Source organism: Aspergillus nomiae, assembly GCF_001204775.2.
Source record: "Aspergillus nomiae NRRL 13137 chromosome Unknown contig00179, whole genome shotgun sequence".
Classification (NCBI taxonomy): Eukaryota; Fungi; Ascomycota; class Eurotiomycetes; order Eurotiales; family Aspergillaceae; genus Aspergillus; species Aspergillus nomiae.
The window spans coordinates 43,470-59,720 of record NW_015378234.1 but is presented as its reverse complement, the minus strand read 5'-3'; the positions used below and the strand labels follow the sequence as shown (position 1 = coordinate 59,720).

At 46.5% G+C, this 16,251-nt stretch overlaps 6 protein-coding genes across 6 annotated transcripts; 5 read left to right on the top strand and 1 right to left on the bottom strand.

The window, feature by feature from the left end:
* Positions 1 to 510: 510 nt before the first annotated feature.
* Positions 511 to 1,156, top strand: ANOM_006791 (acyl-CoA dehydrogenase family protein; the record flags this gene model as incomplete). Its single annotated transcript, XM_015552047.1, has 3 exons — positions 511 to 576; positions 695 to 866; positions 1,020 to 1,156. The coding sequence occupies 3 exons, from the start codon at positions 511 to 513 to the stop codon at positions 1,154 to 1,156; spliced, it is 375 nt and encodes a 124-aa protein (XP_015405880.1).
* A 410-nt stretch (positions 1,157 to 1,566) lies between these two features.
* Positions 1,567 to 3,418, bottom strand: ANOM_006790 (uncharacterized protein; the record flags this gene model as incomplete). Its single annotated transcript, XM_015552046.1, has 2 exons — positions 1,567 to 2,352; positions 2,474 to 3,418. 2 exons carry the CDS (start codon positions 3,416 to 3,418, stop codon positions 1,567 to 1,569), a joined length of 1,731 nt encoding a protein of 576 aa, XP_015405881.1.
* Positions 3,419 to 4,254: 836 nt separating this feature from the next.
* Positions 4,255 to 5,409, top strand: ANOM_006789 (3-hydroxyacyl-CoA dehyrogenase; the record flags this gene model as incomplete). Its single annotated transcript, XM_015552045.1, has 4 exons — positions 4,255 to 4,368; positions 4,444 to 4,518; positions 4,670 to 5,054; positions 5,108 to 5,409. 4 exons carry the CDS (start codon positions 4,255 to 4,257, stop codon positions 5,407 to 5,409), a joined length of 876 nt encoding a protein of 291 aa, XP_015405893.1.
* An 811-nt stretch (positions 5,410 to 6,220) lies between these two features.
* Positions 6,221 to 7,216, top strand: ANOM_006788 (ankyrin repeat domain-containing protein; the record flags this gene model as incomplete). The annotated part of the gene is made up of 2 exons (XM_015552044.1): positions 6,221 to 6,514; positions 6,599 to 7,216. 2 exons carry the CDS (start codon positions 6,221 to 6,223, stop codon positions 7,214 to 7,216), a joined length of 912 nt encoding a protein of 303 aa, XP_015405892.1.
* Positions 7,217 to 12,500: 5,284 nt separating this feature from the next.
* ANOM_006787 (CFEM domain-containing protein) lies at positions 12,501 to 14,166 on the top strand (the record flags this gene model as incomplete). Its single annotated transcript, XM_015552043.1, has 8 exons — positions 12,501 to 12,596; positions 12,646 to 12,787; positions 12,840 to 13,024; positions 13,086 to 13,122; positions 13,177 to 13,247; positions 13,297 to 13,679; positions 13,744 to 13,811; positions 13,880 to 14,166. 8 exons carry the CDS (start codon positions 12,501 to 12,503, stop codon positions 14,164 to 14,166), a joined length of 1,269 nt encoding a protein of 422 aa, XP_015405895.1.
* An 863-nt stretch (positions 14,167 to 15,029) lies between these two features.
* On the top strand, positions 15,030 to 16,158 carry ANOM_006786 (Fig1 domain-containing protein; the record flags this gene model as incomplete). Its single annotated transcript, XM_015552042.1, has 4 exons — positions 15,030 to 15,054; positions 15,114 to 15,182; positions 15,282 to 15,642; positions 15,780 to 16,158. The coding sequence occupies 4 exons, from the start codon at positions 15,030 to 15,032 to the stop codon at positions 16,156 to 16,158; spliced, it is 834 nt and encodes a 277-aa protein (XP_015405894.1).
* Positions 16,159 to 16,251: the final 93 nt, after the last annotated feature.

Below are 16,251 nucleotides of genomic sequence, written 5' to 3'. Positions count from 1 at the left end.
CAAGGCAACAATATTTAATTAAGCATTCTCTCTCCGGGGGCAGAGGCGAACCACGCTAGAATGCCTAGAGGAGAAAATAATTGTGGGAAATTAGACTAAGCTAAGCTTTCCACTCGGCCACCTAAGTTGGTACGGTGGGTCTCGGGGTCCAAGGGATCACCTGGAGGTAATGGCCTAGGGCCGCTGCCTAGGAGCATGTGTCCTGTCATAGCCAATGGTTCTATATGGACGTTAAAACTCGAATAATAATAATAATAATAATATAGAAGTAACCGACGTCCGGGTGTACCCTTGTCCTGGGGTAATGATTAGTTGTTGTATGGCCTTGGAGTTCTTTTGAGTTTGAGCCGAAGTCCATCGGCTTCTTTTCGTCCACAACTTCGCAGCTCGTATGATGATCTACTACTATTTATTCGTAATCCCTCCTTCCACACTCTACCTTACTAACTGAACCAACTGCTTATTTCCTTCCTCTCAGCTCAATTAGTCATCACGCTAGACTGAATACTCATGTCGGCCTTCACACGAATTCCCTCGATCGCCCAACCCTTCGTCAGCGAGAAGACCCTGGACCTGGTATATCATCTCCCCTCCAACTTTCCTCTGTTCAACCCTAAATTAAGCCCCGCAATTGGTTATATAGGTCGAACAATTCATCGAAAAATAATGCATCCCCGCTGAGAGGGTCTTCCAGACCCAACTCGGCGAAGGCGACCAACGATGGAACACATACCCATCGGTCATCGAATCCCTCAAGACCAAGGCACGCCAACTAGGCCTGTGGAACATGTTCCTACCCAAGAACCATTATTCCCAGGGTGCTGGATTCACGAATCTTGAATACGGTCTGATGGCCGAATATCTGGGTAAGAGTAATTTTGGCGTCGGAGGTATGCACCCATCCCTCAACTACTATTTTTTCTCTAGCCTTTTTCTACTTGCAACCATTCACCAACTTGGATAAGAAAGAGACGCTGACCGAGAATGTACGCTATAGGCTACCAACAATGCCGCCCCAGACACAGGCAACATGGAGGTCCTCGCCAAGTACGGCAACGAAGCTCAAAAGCAGCAGTGGCTGGCACCCTTGCTTGACAGCCAAATCCGCTCAGCCTTCCTCGATGACTGCCCAGAGCAATCACCCCAACAGTTATAGTGGCAACCCATGACATTATCTCGTCCAACGGTGTGAACGGGTGGGTCGACATTGATCCACTCTCTGTAGAGCCCCAATCAATGAGAGACTTGATTAAAATAAAATGTTGGGGGAATCCCGTACCATTCGGTTCTCGGAATAATTCAAGCCCCGCGAATACCGATTAATTATGTAACTGCGAGCCTCGGCGGTGAAACACCTCTTTAATATAATATTATTATTGTCCTAAAATAACAATTAAGGTAGCTCTTTTAATTCTCCTCTCACGAGTTTTCCAATACATAAGTTATATCCTCCTCCAAGTACAAATCCTATCCAAGAAACACGCCGTATCCAAACTAATAAAACAAAATTGGATTTCTATATTGCATTAAGATATAAGACAGTGTTCGGATGATTAGCGCAAGGGATCAGAGCCATGAAATGTGGCGATCATAGTAGCAGTGGGGCACAGGCCCTGTTGTCCAATGAGGAGTGACAGCACTCTCTCCCAGCTTGACCACAGGACTAAGTAGCTGCATGTGGCCCCAGTGGCCGTTCTCGAATGTTGTCATGATTGGTGATTCGGGCGAAAAGTACTCAGGGTACACCATTTTCCAACCATTCAGCACAACCATGAGCAACTCAGAGACATACTGTGACGGCTCCATAACTCCCCACTGGAAAGTTTCCACATTCTTTCTGACCACATCTGGAGAATAAAGACCAACCTCAGGTTCCAGTGAAATTACATCTGCGGCCACCAGGGAGCTCAGCGCACGGTAGGAACCACCATGTCGTGCACGATCGCGAAGAGCCATCAATGCCCCCAGAGCTCCGACAAGACCGGTGGTCATATCAGAGATGGGAAGAGGCGGAAGCACACTGGTACCGTCCGTATAGCCAAGAGATCTGCCAGTAACGTATGAACTACCGGAGGCCGCATCTCCAATCTGCTGCCAGCCGGGCCGCTCATAGAACGGGCCGTCAGGTCCGTAGGCATTCTCTTCAACGTACACAATTCCCTTTCCTCTCTTGCCAGCCATCTCAAGCAGATTAGTAAGACCTAGCCCCTTCCTTGCTAGAGCTCCTGGACGGAAGCCCTGTATGAAGACATCTGCATCCTGCACAAGTTCGTGCAACCGTGCCAAATCTTCATCCTTTCTGATATCCAGGTCCACAGTTCGTACTCCTGCATTCAGGGTAAGCTGCAGGGTCTAGCGAATGATACTTGTCAGTTCCTGCTCAAAGTCCTCTGCCGAAAAGAAAGGAAAGGGGACAGGGGATTTTCTGAGTTTGTAGAGAACCCAGACAATTTTTAAAGGAATGTGGTCTTACATTGAGATCGGGAAGGCCACTGCAATTGACACGGATAACGTCGGCCCCAAATGCCGCCAGTGTAGTTCCAATGACTGGGCCAGCAATGATTCGCACCATCTCTACCACCTTGATGCCTGCCAACGGACGCTTATCTACCAGAGCAGGCAAAGGTACCGGAGGCGTAGGAATGGCGTACGACTCCCGAGAGTAGTTAACAAATGGGTGGCGTTCCAATCGCTTGCCCATCAGTGTCTGTTTCCATCCATCTGGGGTATAGCAAATGCTGCCGCAAAAGCCATTTTTCACCATAATCATCTCTAGTTCGTCCGCAGTGAACTTCTGTGTCTGTTCGCGGATTGTTTGGTACGCCTCCGCCGGGGTCTCACATTGTGTAGCCGGGTCCACACCGATCGCACGTAGGACGGGGTCTGCATTTAACGACCCATGAAGTTGGTACCAAACCCCAGTTGTCTTTGTTGGGTAGATAGCTGTCGTTCTTAATCTCAATGGGTTATCAAAGACTCCCTTTTGAAAGTCGCGCTTGAAAACAGAGGCCCCTTTGCCCATGCTGGCCAGCTCGCTGACGTCCGAACCATTGATCCTGGCGGTAAGGATGGAGCCTAGCCAAATTGCAGCTTGGTCTGTATTAATAGTCACGCTTTGGTTATAAGCAGCTTGGCCATCCCTTTCTGCCAACAATTCGTTGCCAACAATACCACACATTGCATGGAGAGCAGCTGCAACGACTGGGGCTTTCAACGGGCCGGGAATGATGGGTTCGGCATGTCCCTCAAATGTCACAGAATCCCACACGTGAGGATCTTTCGTGAATCCAGGGGTAGCCTTGGCCAAAATCTCCAAGACCCGACGGGCATCATCTGGAACTGGTAAAAATTCTTTGTCGACAAAAGTGCCAGGGCCGTACAGGTCGGGGCTTGGGACAGTCTCGTGGGTTGAAGACATGGTCCGAAATGTAGTTCAAAGACGATGATAGAATTAGAAGCGTAGATATGTGAGAGATGATGGAGCAACTGGAAGATGCTTAACGGACGACGATACTTCCAGACATATATAAGTGTGTTAGGTAGATGCAGGCGCAGACTTCTCTCGCCACCCTTATTAGCGCGATTCTCATTGTGTAGTGTTTGCAAGATGATGTTCCGTTGGCAAGGCGCCATTAGGTCGAGACCATAATCCCGCGGCCCACGGCACTAAAGTCCCGGTCGGCGCTTTAGTTCAGAATTCCGCGGTACAATGAAAACCCGCTGGAATATCTTTGGGATAGAACACTGAGTGTTACGAATAATCCTAAAGCATATGGCGAAGAGTAGTTGCTTCTCAGAGTCTAAAGTGAGTTTCCTCGGTATTATAGTATTCCTAGGCCTCGCCAAAACCCGCGGGTCCAACCCACGGGTTTTGACCCGACCGGTTTCTTGGCGGGTTTTGGGTCGCTAGTCTAAGCCCGTGGGTTGGGTAGTGGGTATGGGTTTAGGATCTGAACCCGCGGGTTGGGTACGGTTCCTGATGTTGGACCCAAACCCGACCCGTGGCGAAGTCTAAGTATTCCGGACACAATGACGGGCTTTTATCCCGTTCTCTGGAACCGGTGATAGCCTATATAAATCTCTTGCCATTCGCAAGCACGATATGCCCTTTCACAGTAATTTATATGCAATTATCGTGAGATAACCAAACCCAATCTTCTTGTTTGGGTATCCTTCTACACCTAGCAGGTTTTTCTAATTGTTCCTTCACATATACGCCTCCCCACAACCGTACCACTCTCTCAATTACCCAATATGGCTGGTCCTTCTATTACAACCGTGGGTGTCATCGGCACGGGTGTCATTGGCGCCAGTTGGACCCTCTTCTTTCTTTCGAGAGGGCTCAAGGTTATTGTGACAGATCCGGCAGTGGGCGCTCGGGAAAGATTGGCCGCATATCTCTACCAGGAATGGTCCACGATGGAGTGAGCTGGGCTTCACGAGGGAGCATCGCTCGCTAATTACCAATTCGTCAACAACATCTTCGATCACCTTCACGAAATTGAATTGGTGCAAGAGGTATGTTTCTCTTACTCACAAACTTCATATAACCCCCTTAATCTCTAAGTCTGGTACAAGATGATTTCCTATGGTATCTTAGGGATCCTGTGCACGGACACCCAAACCAAGTGGGTAGAACGCAGTTGATGCTAATGGAAGAGAAACATAGACCGGCCCTGAGCGAGTGGATTTCAAGCGTCAGCTTTTCGCCGAGCTTGATGCCAAGGCCCCAAGAGATGCCCTCCTCCTATCATCATCATCGGGCATACCCTCCTCACAATTCGTTACGGACTGCAAGTACAACCCCGGCCGGATAATGATTGGCCACCCTTTCAATCCACCACATATGGTGCCTTTGGTCGAGGTAGTGCCTCACCCAGGAGCAGAGGAGCCCTATATAACAAACGCAGTCGACTTCTATCGTTCACTGGGAAAGAAACCCATTTTGATCAAGAAAGAGACACCGGGATTCATTGCCAATCGGCTGCAGAAGGCTCTGTACAATGAGGCGTACAGTCTAGTCACCCGAGATATCGTGTCAGCGGCAGACCTCGGTAAGTCACTGAAGATGAGCTGGAGTTTCTGCCTTAACTAATGCAAAATACAGACACTTGTATCACAGCTGGTCCTGGCCTTCGGTGGTCTATGACCGGACCTTTCGTGACCAACATTCTCGCCGGAGGAGGAAACTTTAAACATCTTCTGGAGCATATTGGCACCGCAGCAAAGGTCTGGACGGAAGACATGCAAAAGCACGCATTTGATCTCAATCCCGAGACAATCAACATCCTAGATGTTAAAGTGCAGGAAACGATCGGGAAACTTGATATAGAATCCCTTCAGAGGGACCGCGACGAGGTATTATTGGAGTTGATGAAGTTGAAATCAAAGACATCGTCGTTTGAATAGGCACGGGCGATATGGACGCCAGCCAAATAACAATATTTGAAACATTATCTTGGTTGAAGCCCTTGATAGCAAGATAAAATAGGAGCCAGTTGATCAGTGTTGAGTAGTCCAAAGTAATGGCCAATGGCCAATCGCTCCCCAAATAAATATAAGTGACCCACTCTAGTCTTCTTTCTACACACACAATTTATTAACGTCCGGCGGCTAAGCCGAAAGGGCAACTATCACTAATCTACTAATACATGTCCTAATATATTCCGTGTCTCCTTAGAGCCCATACATAGTTGCTTTTAGTATATGTCATCTCATCTGTCAGTACCGTGGCGGATTCTCGTGGGTTAGTAAGTTTGTTAGTAGGCTTGGCTTGAAGGCGCTTCTTCAAGTGTTCAACATCCTATTCTCGGCAGTTGAAGCGCGTCTACCGTGTCTGCCACGAGGTGATTGGTGTTCGTCTATAGGGTCACGCGGCGTCGAGTCGGCCCGTGGCGATTGCAAACCATATCGATGCCCGTACTGCTTCGAAGTTTGGGACCCAGCTTTGATCATTTGATCGTGACTTTCCTCCCAGGAAGAAGGATATGTTGCCTCGGTGGGTGTTAGTGCATTGCAGCATTTTGGTCCGGTGTGCCGTCCATTTCTGACATCAAAAGAGGAAGTGCTCTACGGTCTTTCTTGCTTGTCCACATGTACATTGATCTGTCTGCGCAGCATTGATTCGGTAGAGGTACCCATTTAGTCTTGCCATACCAGTCCAGAGTTGAGCCAGCACGCTCGCCTCTTTCCATGATAGTCGATCATACAGCTGTCGGGTATGTTTGCCCGGGAGTGCTGCTTCCAGAACCAACAAGGACAGTGTGCATTGTGGTGTGCAGCGCTCCGCGGGCATGCTACAATCGTCGAGCAATTGCTTCGGCATGACGGAATCAAGGCCGATTGCTCGGACGTGGAGTATGGACTGACACCGCTGGCGGCAGCCGTGGCCAAGGGACACCTGAACATTGTCCAGCACCTCCTGGCGACGGGCCGGGTAGATATCAATGCCAGAGACAAACTAGACCGAACACCGGTTTTCCATGCCATTCGTATCCGAGACCAGAAGACTACGGTGATGCTACTGGAGGATGAACGTATTGATCTTACCTGAGAGGACGCCCGCGGACGTACTCCGCTGATATATGCTGTGTCGAAGAATCTTGTGCCGTTGGTACGGACCCTGCTCACCCATCCTGGAGTTCATGTCAACGCACAGGATGATGACGACCGAACTGCACTTTGGTATGCAGTCTCCCATGGCAACGAGGAAACGGTCCAGCTACTCCTCCATTCTGGAGGCGACATCACTGCTGCTGACATGTTCGGAATGACACCTCTCCACCAAGCCATCGAGAAGGGGCATGCATCTATAGTCAAAATGCTCCTGAGTCGCTCAGCCACGATATCTGTGGCACTGGTGACGGAGGGCGGTGGCGCCCATGAAGGCCAGCCGCCACTGTGTATTGCCGCCCGCACCGGGAATGCGGAAATCGCCAAGTTGCTGCTGGATCGTGGACCGGACGTGAACGTTACCGATGGAGAGGGCAGAACACCATTGCACCTGGCGGCAGCGAAGGGGCACGATCGTGTCGTTCAGCGGCTTCTCAATCAAGAGTGTATCAACTTGCACGCCCGGGACCGGCACAGGTCCACGGTTTTACATGAAGCCGTGATCGGAGGACATCTGTTCGTAGTGAAGTTGCTTCTAGCCGAGCCGAATATAGAGATCAATGCCAGGGACAAGGATGGGTCCACCCCCCGCTTTGGTGGGTGACTCGGTCTCGTCAGCGCTGGATAGCCCGGCGGCTGCTGGCCGAGGACTAGGTCGATGTGAACGTGGTGGGTTCGGATCGCTCTACGTCCCTTCACCACGCCGTCCAGAACGGGGACAGATCCATAGTCCGCTTGCTGCTCGATGCCAGAGGACTGGATCCGAATGTTTCTGTTAGCCTCATGTGGACTCCCTTGAGCTGAGAGAGAAAATAAAATATATTTTTCTATGATTATAGTATTGCTTAGCCCTGCTCTGGATTTTGCCACGGACCAGCTGCATTCCGATCAACTCTCAGTTGCCGCCATTAATAATAGCCACGATCCAGTTTCTGGAGTCTATAACACCTATATTCATCTTTTTGGGTATTGATCTCTCTACTTCTCTCAACCTTGCGCTTTTGGGCGACCTCGAATACCTCACAGTGTCTTTAACAACTTTCCTCTATTCCTTTTCCTTTCCGCTTTACTGTCGTAGACTTACTTTGGGGCCTCTTTGCACTCCCCAAAATTTGCGCGCGTTGTAGCAATAGCGACTTATTTTCAAGTGAAATAGATACTCTCGTTGTAAGCTGCTTGTATTTGAGACTGGGTCGTATAAGGACACCATTTAACCTAAATTTAGTCAGAGAGTTGGCAATTACTGACAAGTCAGCTAAGATATCTTTTACGAAAACTCTTACCTCATAAATATCGAACACTGACGCTACAAGCCTGATAATAGACTGCAGCCAACTACTTAGGTTCTCTTTCTTTTCTTGTAGTATTCTCAGTCTGGTTTCATCCGGTAATTGATAGTGAGCCATAGCATTTCATATCTACCTATGACAACTTTATCGTACAAGGGTAATGTGTACAGTTCATTTCCTACGTATTTGTCATAAAGCGGTCTCTGAATTATAATACCCCTATTCTGCAAGGCCGGTCTTAGGGGGGCTGCTAGCAATTAATTTTGGCGGTGGCAACATGGTGGAAGGTTCTTGCGGAGTGTCTAAGAAGACAACCTTTTTGTTATTCTGGTCCAACAATACTTTCTTTGTCTTTTGTTCCGTGTCAATTCCGGAGCCATGTATCCATTTCCTTTTCCAGGAAACATAGTTGCGACGTGGCTCTTCAATTAAGTAAATATTATAAAAATATTGTCGAAGATCCAAAGCAGAGGGATATATCTTACCCTTACAACATGGGTGAGGACATAGAATCGGCTTTTCCTCGCTCATATTTACTAAGTGTTTAATGTCGATATAATTAATTAGGGTGGCCTTTTTATGCTATTGCTTGAATCGATGCTCGGGCTGCATGCTCTAATTACCCAGATAAAAAGGGCAAAACCCGGGTAACACTAATATGTAACGAAATCTCAATAGACTACAACGCAGCTAAAGATTCTTTAAATAAGAGTAACAATGCTTTTGCCAATTAGTCTTATTGTAGAACCACTTAGCACACAAAAAGCACCATTCTAAAAATACCCGGTCAGCACGACGATGGGCTCTCTTCCTATTCTTGTATAGTTGTTGATATAGTGCAGCATTGAGAGATTTTCTTTTATATTAGAGTATATACTTAGAGCGACTTTGCATTTCGATACTAGAGACCTTAGTATTTTAGTATTGGTAGAAGCATTAGCAACAAACCTTAACATATCTTTTGAATATATAGGGTATCTTCCATTAACCGGTAATTCACTAGAATAGTATACTACTCTCTCTCCTAATACGCAAATAGCCACTATATCTAGCATACACTGTCTTCCAGTTTCGCTGTCAATTATCACTTTAGTAAATAAGTGATCTCGTAGCTAATCTCGCTCTAGCATATATTTGCGATAGATTAAAAATAGACATATTAAGTCTCGCTCCGTGAAATCCTTTCCTGTAATATATTTATCGTAGGAACTTTTCCACCAATGCTAAATAAACTCTTTGGTCTTGCTACACCGCTTTTTGGCTACTCTATTATATAATTTCTTACGTTTACATATAAAATCCTGGTATTCGTTTGGCTTTCCATTAATCTTCTTTGTCAAGATTTCAATCTCTGTATATAAATCTCTTATTTCTTTATTATTTTCAAACTTAGCAACAGCAGCAGTATCAAGCTTTTGGAGAGTATTAAGATCACGATGATAAACCATACTTTCTTTTATATCGAGACATTTATAGTTGGGTTCTATGTTCTAAAAATAGGCTTGGATATCGGTGCGTTTGAACTTCGATTGGTATTTAAGGTAAGTATCCAGGTTTACATAATCTAATGCCTGGCTGCGGATAGCCTGGGATTTATTTACTGTGACATAATTAATATAATACAATGTTATGCGCAGGGAGAGAACATACTATCAATTGTAGTTGCTACCCGGCCTCTTATCTCATAAATTCTCAGCGGGTCTCGAAAATGTTCTCGTTAGGCAAGAGAACTTAAATCATTCCGGATTGAGGAAAATATCAGGGCACGAGTGGGATGTGGCCTATTTGGGGTAACCATGCGAAGAACTGGTAGTTGTTATACATAATCCTCCTATTCTAGAGTCCAAGATTCCCTTCTCTTGGGTAGGGTCTTTGATAGCAAGTCATCAATACTACGGATGCCTTTGAAAGCTTGATCGGCTATGCCTGCAGCCATAACATAAAAGATAAAGTTCCTGCCAAGGACCTTTTACTCTATGATCCAGTTCTTTGGGCTAGGGCTATCAGCTTAAGCAGGAGTGATACCTTAAAGTAGAGACTTACATAACTGTTTCATCGCTATACCGATGACCCTCAACAAATTCTAGATCTATAGTAACCCATCGCTTGATCTTGTTATCCTTATATTAAATGTTAAACGTAATATACTTTTTATAAGAGCAGTTAACTTCTTGTATACGATTTGTATAATTAGTAGATTAATATACCTTATAGAAAAGACATTTATTAGTATTTCTATATAAACTTAATTTAATAATAGTCCCGGCTCTAGCTCCGGAAGCCAAAAACAGGGAAAAAACGAATATATCTTGAAAACGAGCCCGTTTATAAATATAATTATAATCATCATTTTAAAACAAGCGTTTAAGAAGAAGATCAAGATCTGTTGCTGTAACATGGAATTTTTCTCTATGCTTTGTTTCAAGTCCATACTTCGGCGTCAATACATTGTGGATAAACTTGATAAATAGATAAGCATTTATATATCAGAAAGGGAATATGTTCATAGCGCACATTATAGACATCACTTTTGATACTCTTGGGGATAACTCTACCGGTTTTTCTTTCCCATTCGGCAATAAAGCAGGATAGATTATAGTCCACACTGTGTTGAGAAGGCACATCCCCTTCACGTAGATAGATAAAACTCTCAGAAAAGAGTTTCAAGATCTAACTGGGAGGATCGGGCTCCAGCTTTAAGAAATACCTATCTTCAGGTTCATTTTAAGTCATTATCTATCTAGACTTGAATTAGAAATGTCTCCTGAATAGAATAATAGCATATTTTTGATCACGTACAATTTCCAATTTTCAACAGCTCTGTTATACCTTTTATCAGTAGCTGGAGCTCTCTTTTTATGGTATATCTCATTCTCTTTCTTTTTTGTATCACGCTGGTACTCTCTGGTAAAACCACGTAATTTACCAAGCTTATGGAGCTCATCAACCTTTCTCCGCCTTTCCTCGGATAGCACTGCGTCTCTATCACGTGACATGGCTTATTTTTGTATATGATCGCACTTGAAGCTGTTTCTTGAAAATATGTAACTCGAAGAGGTGAAAAATGTGATGGATAAACAGGTTGGGCGCCCCTATTTAACTTCACAAAAATCCGACCGGATTGTCTAGCTCACCCACTCGCTCACCCAGCTCACCCCAGCTCACCCACTCCCTCACCCGCGCTCCGGACAACATCACCCAAATCACCCACACTCACCCTGTGACTTGGCGGCGCTCACCCGTAAAGCAGCAACTTTCAAAGGGCTCATTTCCAAGTCGTCCGCGTTCAATAGGTGGCTTAAGTACGGCTGAGCGGACGGGAAGCCCTGTTCTCCACACCCTGTGGTCGTATGTGCTTGTTTTATTTCTGCATATAATTATATCGAGTAGGAAGAGTTTCTCTACTGGTATCTCACATCCCCCACCCCCCATTGAGTCCCACCTTAAAATTCTAAGTTTGCCTGCGACATTCAACCACTAGTGGTGAAGACAGATCTCGCTCTTTGATAAGTATCTAATCTTCGCATCGACGCCCACATACTTTGGTACTTTAGAAACTCTAGGAGAAATAGCACGGCCTGGACTATCCTGCATTGCAAATTATGCTTCTCTCAAGCCTATGAAAGTGGGGCCGAAATTGTTAGCACCAGAGGCTTATAATCCGGGTCTATTGCAGTCCAAAAACCAATAGTCCCTTGGTAGGTGTGCTAGCGCCAGTTCCATCACAATGTCAACTCTCCCTTCCGATAACCCACTCAACAACAGGAGGAGACTGGTTGGTTGGAGTGGGACTAAGACGCAATGTACATACATTTAGACTCCGAGCTTATGTGTTCGGTGGCGTAAAACGACGACTCCGGGTGGTGATCAGCGCCCACACACACGAGGCTCAAGCTCAGAATCCCTCCAACTTGATGGATAATTAGCCGATCTGACCTAACGGTATATGGATTCGCCACGTTCTTCCCACGTTGAAGGTTTCGATCATTGAACACCTGGTTCGTTGCATATGCAGGGGAGAGTTCTGAGTTCACGCTACCGAATCTTAACTTTCCAAATTTATACAAGCGCCTTAACTTATGTCTTTCCATGGCAGTCACGCAGTACTTGGAAGCTGGGCAATTCACATAGCACAATGGGCCGTTGGTCATAGTAGGGGTATGTAGTGCAGCTTAAGTGTCTGACTTTTAGTAATAACTGACAGGACAAGATGCCTGAAGGTGAGAATCTCCGGAAAATAACGCAGCTACCATCCATGGTTAGTAGCCATGATCGATCCACTGATCTTCAACCAGTGGTCAGGATTGGTTCTTGCCCCCGACGCAAGTGGTCCCTGAATGGCAATCACTTCCCATGCCTAACTAGCCCAGCCATACATAAAATATACAAGCTTGTGGGCCATGGATTGGGCCTGTCGTGTGCGGAGTGGGCCTCTGCCTTGACCTGGCGTCATTGGGGTGTGGATTATTCTGAGAGGGTCTTTACTGAGCCCCTTGAGCTTATCTTCAAAATGCATTTTATCACTCGCGATCCCCCCATTTGGCAATGTAGCATCACACTGCTCGCCCTGCAATAAATCCTCCTGCAATACGAAAAACCATGGTCTCCCTCCGGGGAATGATATTGGGCTCCCTTGTTTTAGCTGCTTCAGTTGTAGCTGCTGATACAACAGCCGAAGTCCTTCCACAATGCGCGGTGCGCTTCGGTGTCTTTGAAGTTTAGAAAATCTCTAACAGCATAGCAGGCCAACTGTGCACAAAGCACACTGAAGCAAAATATTTCAACTTGTTCCGATAGCGATATGACATGTCTTTGCACTGATCATCTGTATCAATCTACTTTGGAGCAGTGCGTACTTGCAAATTGCACGGTCAAACAATCATTCAGTATGTGGCCATCTGGTCCTGGCTTGCTTCCTTCACACTGAACAATATATAGCTGCCAAACGGCTGCAGTCTCAGCAATGCAACCTCCCCACTCATGACGGACGCCCCGCCGCAGATCCTGCTCTGATTGTTCCATTGTCTCTTGCGACAATCCTCTTTGCTACCCGGATATTCGCCAAGTATATACATATCAGTGGCAGTTGGGGGTGGGACGATTATACTATCATTGTGGCATATGTGAGCTTGCTACTTTACCCACCTTGCTGCAATAAAATCCACCTTTCTAATGTCCATTGAGATATTGGCCGTGACTGCATTCTCACTGAATGTGTCCAGTTAGTCAGAATGATCAAATCTATGCGTAGCAGGAGATAACTGACCCAGCTTAGTGATCCATCATGGGTTCGGGAAAGACATCTGGAATATCACACCCTTTGGAGAGATAACTGAGATAATGAAGGTTAGTCGTTTCGATCACAGTCGGGTAAAATGCTCAATCTCCTTTGCAGATCTTCTATATCTACGTTTTGGTATACAAGATCCAGATATCCCTTGCGAAGATCTCGGTGTGTCTTTTTCTACTGCGGATTTTCCAGTCGACCGCATTTCGCTACATGGCCTATACCATCATCGCTCTCAATTCTGCCATCGCGGTCACCTGGGTTCTGGTGGACGCCCTTCGGTGCACCCCAGTCCACCTGGCGTGGACAGGATGGGCCAGGGAGGAGCAGGGAAAATGCATCAACTTTATCGTGGCGACTTTCGTGAATAGCTTCGTCAATATTATAGTCGACACTATTATGGTCGTCATGCCAGTGTACGAAGTGATCAAACTGAATCTCAGCGCGCGAAAGAAAATAGGAGTTGGTGTTATGTTTGCCATGGGCTTGATGTGAGTAATAGGCATTGGTGGACTGTCTATTCTTCTTCTGGACTGACCATTCTCACGTCACCAGTCTCACCATTGTTGGGATCCTCCGGGTCGTTGTCTTCTGGTATAACCGGTGGAACAAGAACCCAACAGGTATGTTAACTCAGCGACGAGCTTGTGCTCTTCCATTTCCCAGAGAAACTGACTGACTTTGTGCGTAGTCGAATTACAGCCGATCAACGTCTGGTCGGTGATCGAGTGCCAGATTGCCGTGGTCTGTGCGTGCTTACCTGCAGCCAGGGCCGTATTGGTCCGCCTCTTCCCCAGACTGATGGGCGGTTCTGCTGGAGAGTCTAGTACACGTAGAGCCACGCGACCGAGTGCTCCTGGTACCAGTGGCAAAATCTCCCAAACGGTGACCTATACCGTCGAGTATAGCAGAAGAGCCCAGGAACAGGCATCCAATAGTGATGTCAATCTTGTAGAGTTCCATCGAGAGGCAGTTTGAATATATATGAATTGCGGGCACCCCGTTTGTCTGTTTAGAGCGCCAATACGGAGTACTGAGCCCTTATATGTAAAGGTTTGCCTCATTAATTCACATATGATACATAGTTGTCAAGATAAATATGACCTAGATGATATTCCCAAAGTGAAACTGTTTACACACTTAAAGCCCACCTCGTTTACGACTACGTCATATTGTAAATTTCATTCCACTTCCGTGGGAGTAAATCTGCCGCGGTCTTCGAGGAATAGAAGCGAAATATATATTTGAGATGCCAATGCGCCAGTGTCACCGCCTGTCTGTATGGGCGACCGTAGGCTACGGGTTAGATCTTCACGTGGCCCTCAGTGCCCTAAGCTGAGAAAACAATGCCAAAACAGGTCAGACTTGAAGCTATCAAGGAAGATATTGATCAGATAACCCTGCGGAAAGGATACCCTCCAAGTCTGTGATCGACTCACAGCCGAAGTCTAAGCCTATCCAATTCAAGAGCCTGTACTCCGTACTTTGGGCTTATAGCCCCCACGCCATACACGCGCTCGGACCCAAAAGCCAACGGAGGCTACATACAGGTTAGTGAGAATTAGGAAACGACACGAATCAGAGCTGTTCAGTTGGGAAAAGTCCACTAACCGGTTCCAGCCCCTCTTTTATGTTTGCTGCGGAAAAAAAGAAAATAGTCTATTCCTGCTGAAGAACTGACGCGTTCCTAATTCACTCTGCTTCCGATTTGATCGTTTCCATTGTGTACCCTGCAGATAATAATCTGGGCCATAGCTCTTCCCAGGATAATATCGCTTATCAATTAAACTTATGAACTGTACTACCCGTTATATCCTGTCAACTGAACGCTCTTCGACACAATGGGCCTTCGACAACGTCTTGCCAGTATGGACATCCAATGTTATCGTGCCTTGCGGGGCTTAGCTGACAATTCGCGTGTACAGGGATTTTTCCCTTGCTCGCGTACCACCATGTCCTCATGGGTGTTTGTTCTGTGATAATTATCCTCTTATGTAAGATAAATTCGCCTTTATAGTTCCTCGGTCTTGATTCTTATTGTATTATACGTTTCCTGATATTGCTTCCACGCCATGGGCTAATGAACACACAAGCTGTTCTCCTCGCGGGATGCACAACCTCCAACGGCATGAGAAATATCTATCTAGTGTCCCTCAAGTACAGGAATGGTAGTATCTCGACACCTAGCGACCCCGCGTTTATAAACCCCGGCATTGCAGAGAAGGTCTACAACGTATCTCAGCCCCGCAACACCACGATCCTAGAAGTGCGGGCGGGATACATGGGTCTCTGCTTGACTCAGAGTGACGGCGCGCAGTTCTGTTCCAACAATGCTGCAGCGTTGGCCAGCATGGTCAAGGATCAGGGATACGGTAGTAATGTCACTGCCGATCCACTGAATCTGATTTGGATTGCCAAGAACTTCAAGGAGACCATTGTTTTTGACGGTTTGATGTGAGTTGCTCCAGTCTTTCCTTTTTGTTCATTTTCATAGTATTCTTTCACCATCCCTGTGGAGATACATAAAACTGTTTTATAATTCTAGATCATATAGTATGAACCAGGAGGGTAGCCCTAACATGGAAAACTAGATTCGTTGCCGTTGTCGCGACATTCATTTGTTTGCTCGCATTAGGAACTTTCCCTGGATGGCATGAGGAAGTCGACGAGACCGGTTCAGAGCGCGAAGTCAAGCCCTTCCCTTCACGACCAGTGTCGCAAGCTGCACTGGGCTTGAGTTCATTGGGGTTCATATTCGCGTTGATCTCAATCCTCTGGCAGCATATTAATAGCAGCGCTGCAGGCACCATGGCCGAGAGTCTTACGTATGGGGCCATCGAGAGCCATGTTGGAACGGCGGCAATGATTCTCGGGTGGGCTGCTGTGGCCTGCCTTGGGATTGTTACTCTGGCCTTGCTGGTTATGATCATGAGTATTAGTCTTCTCCGTCGGTTGACGGATGGGGAGTGATTTCATGTTACTTTTTATGCCCACTTTGAATTGGCATTTGCGTTTTCGTTTTTTCTTTTTGTTAGTGAGGGTTGCAGTAATTTTGGTGTTTGA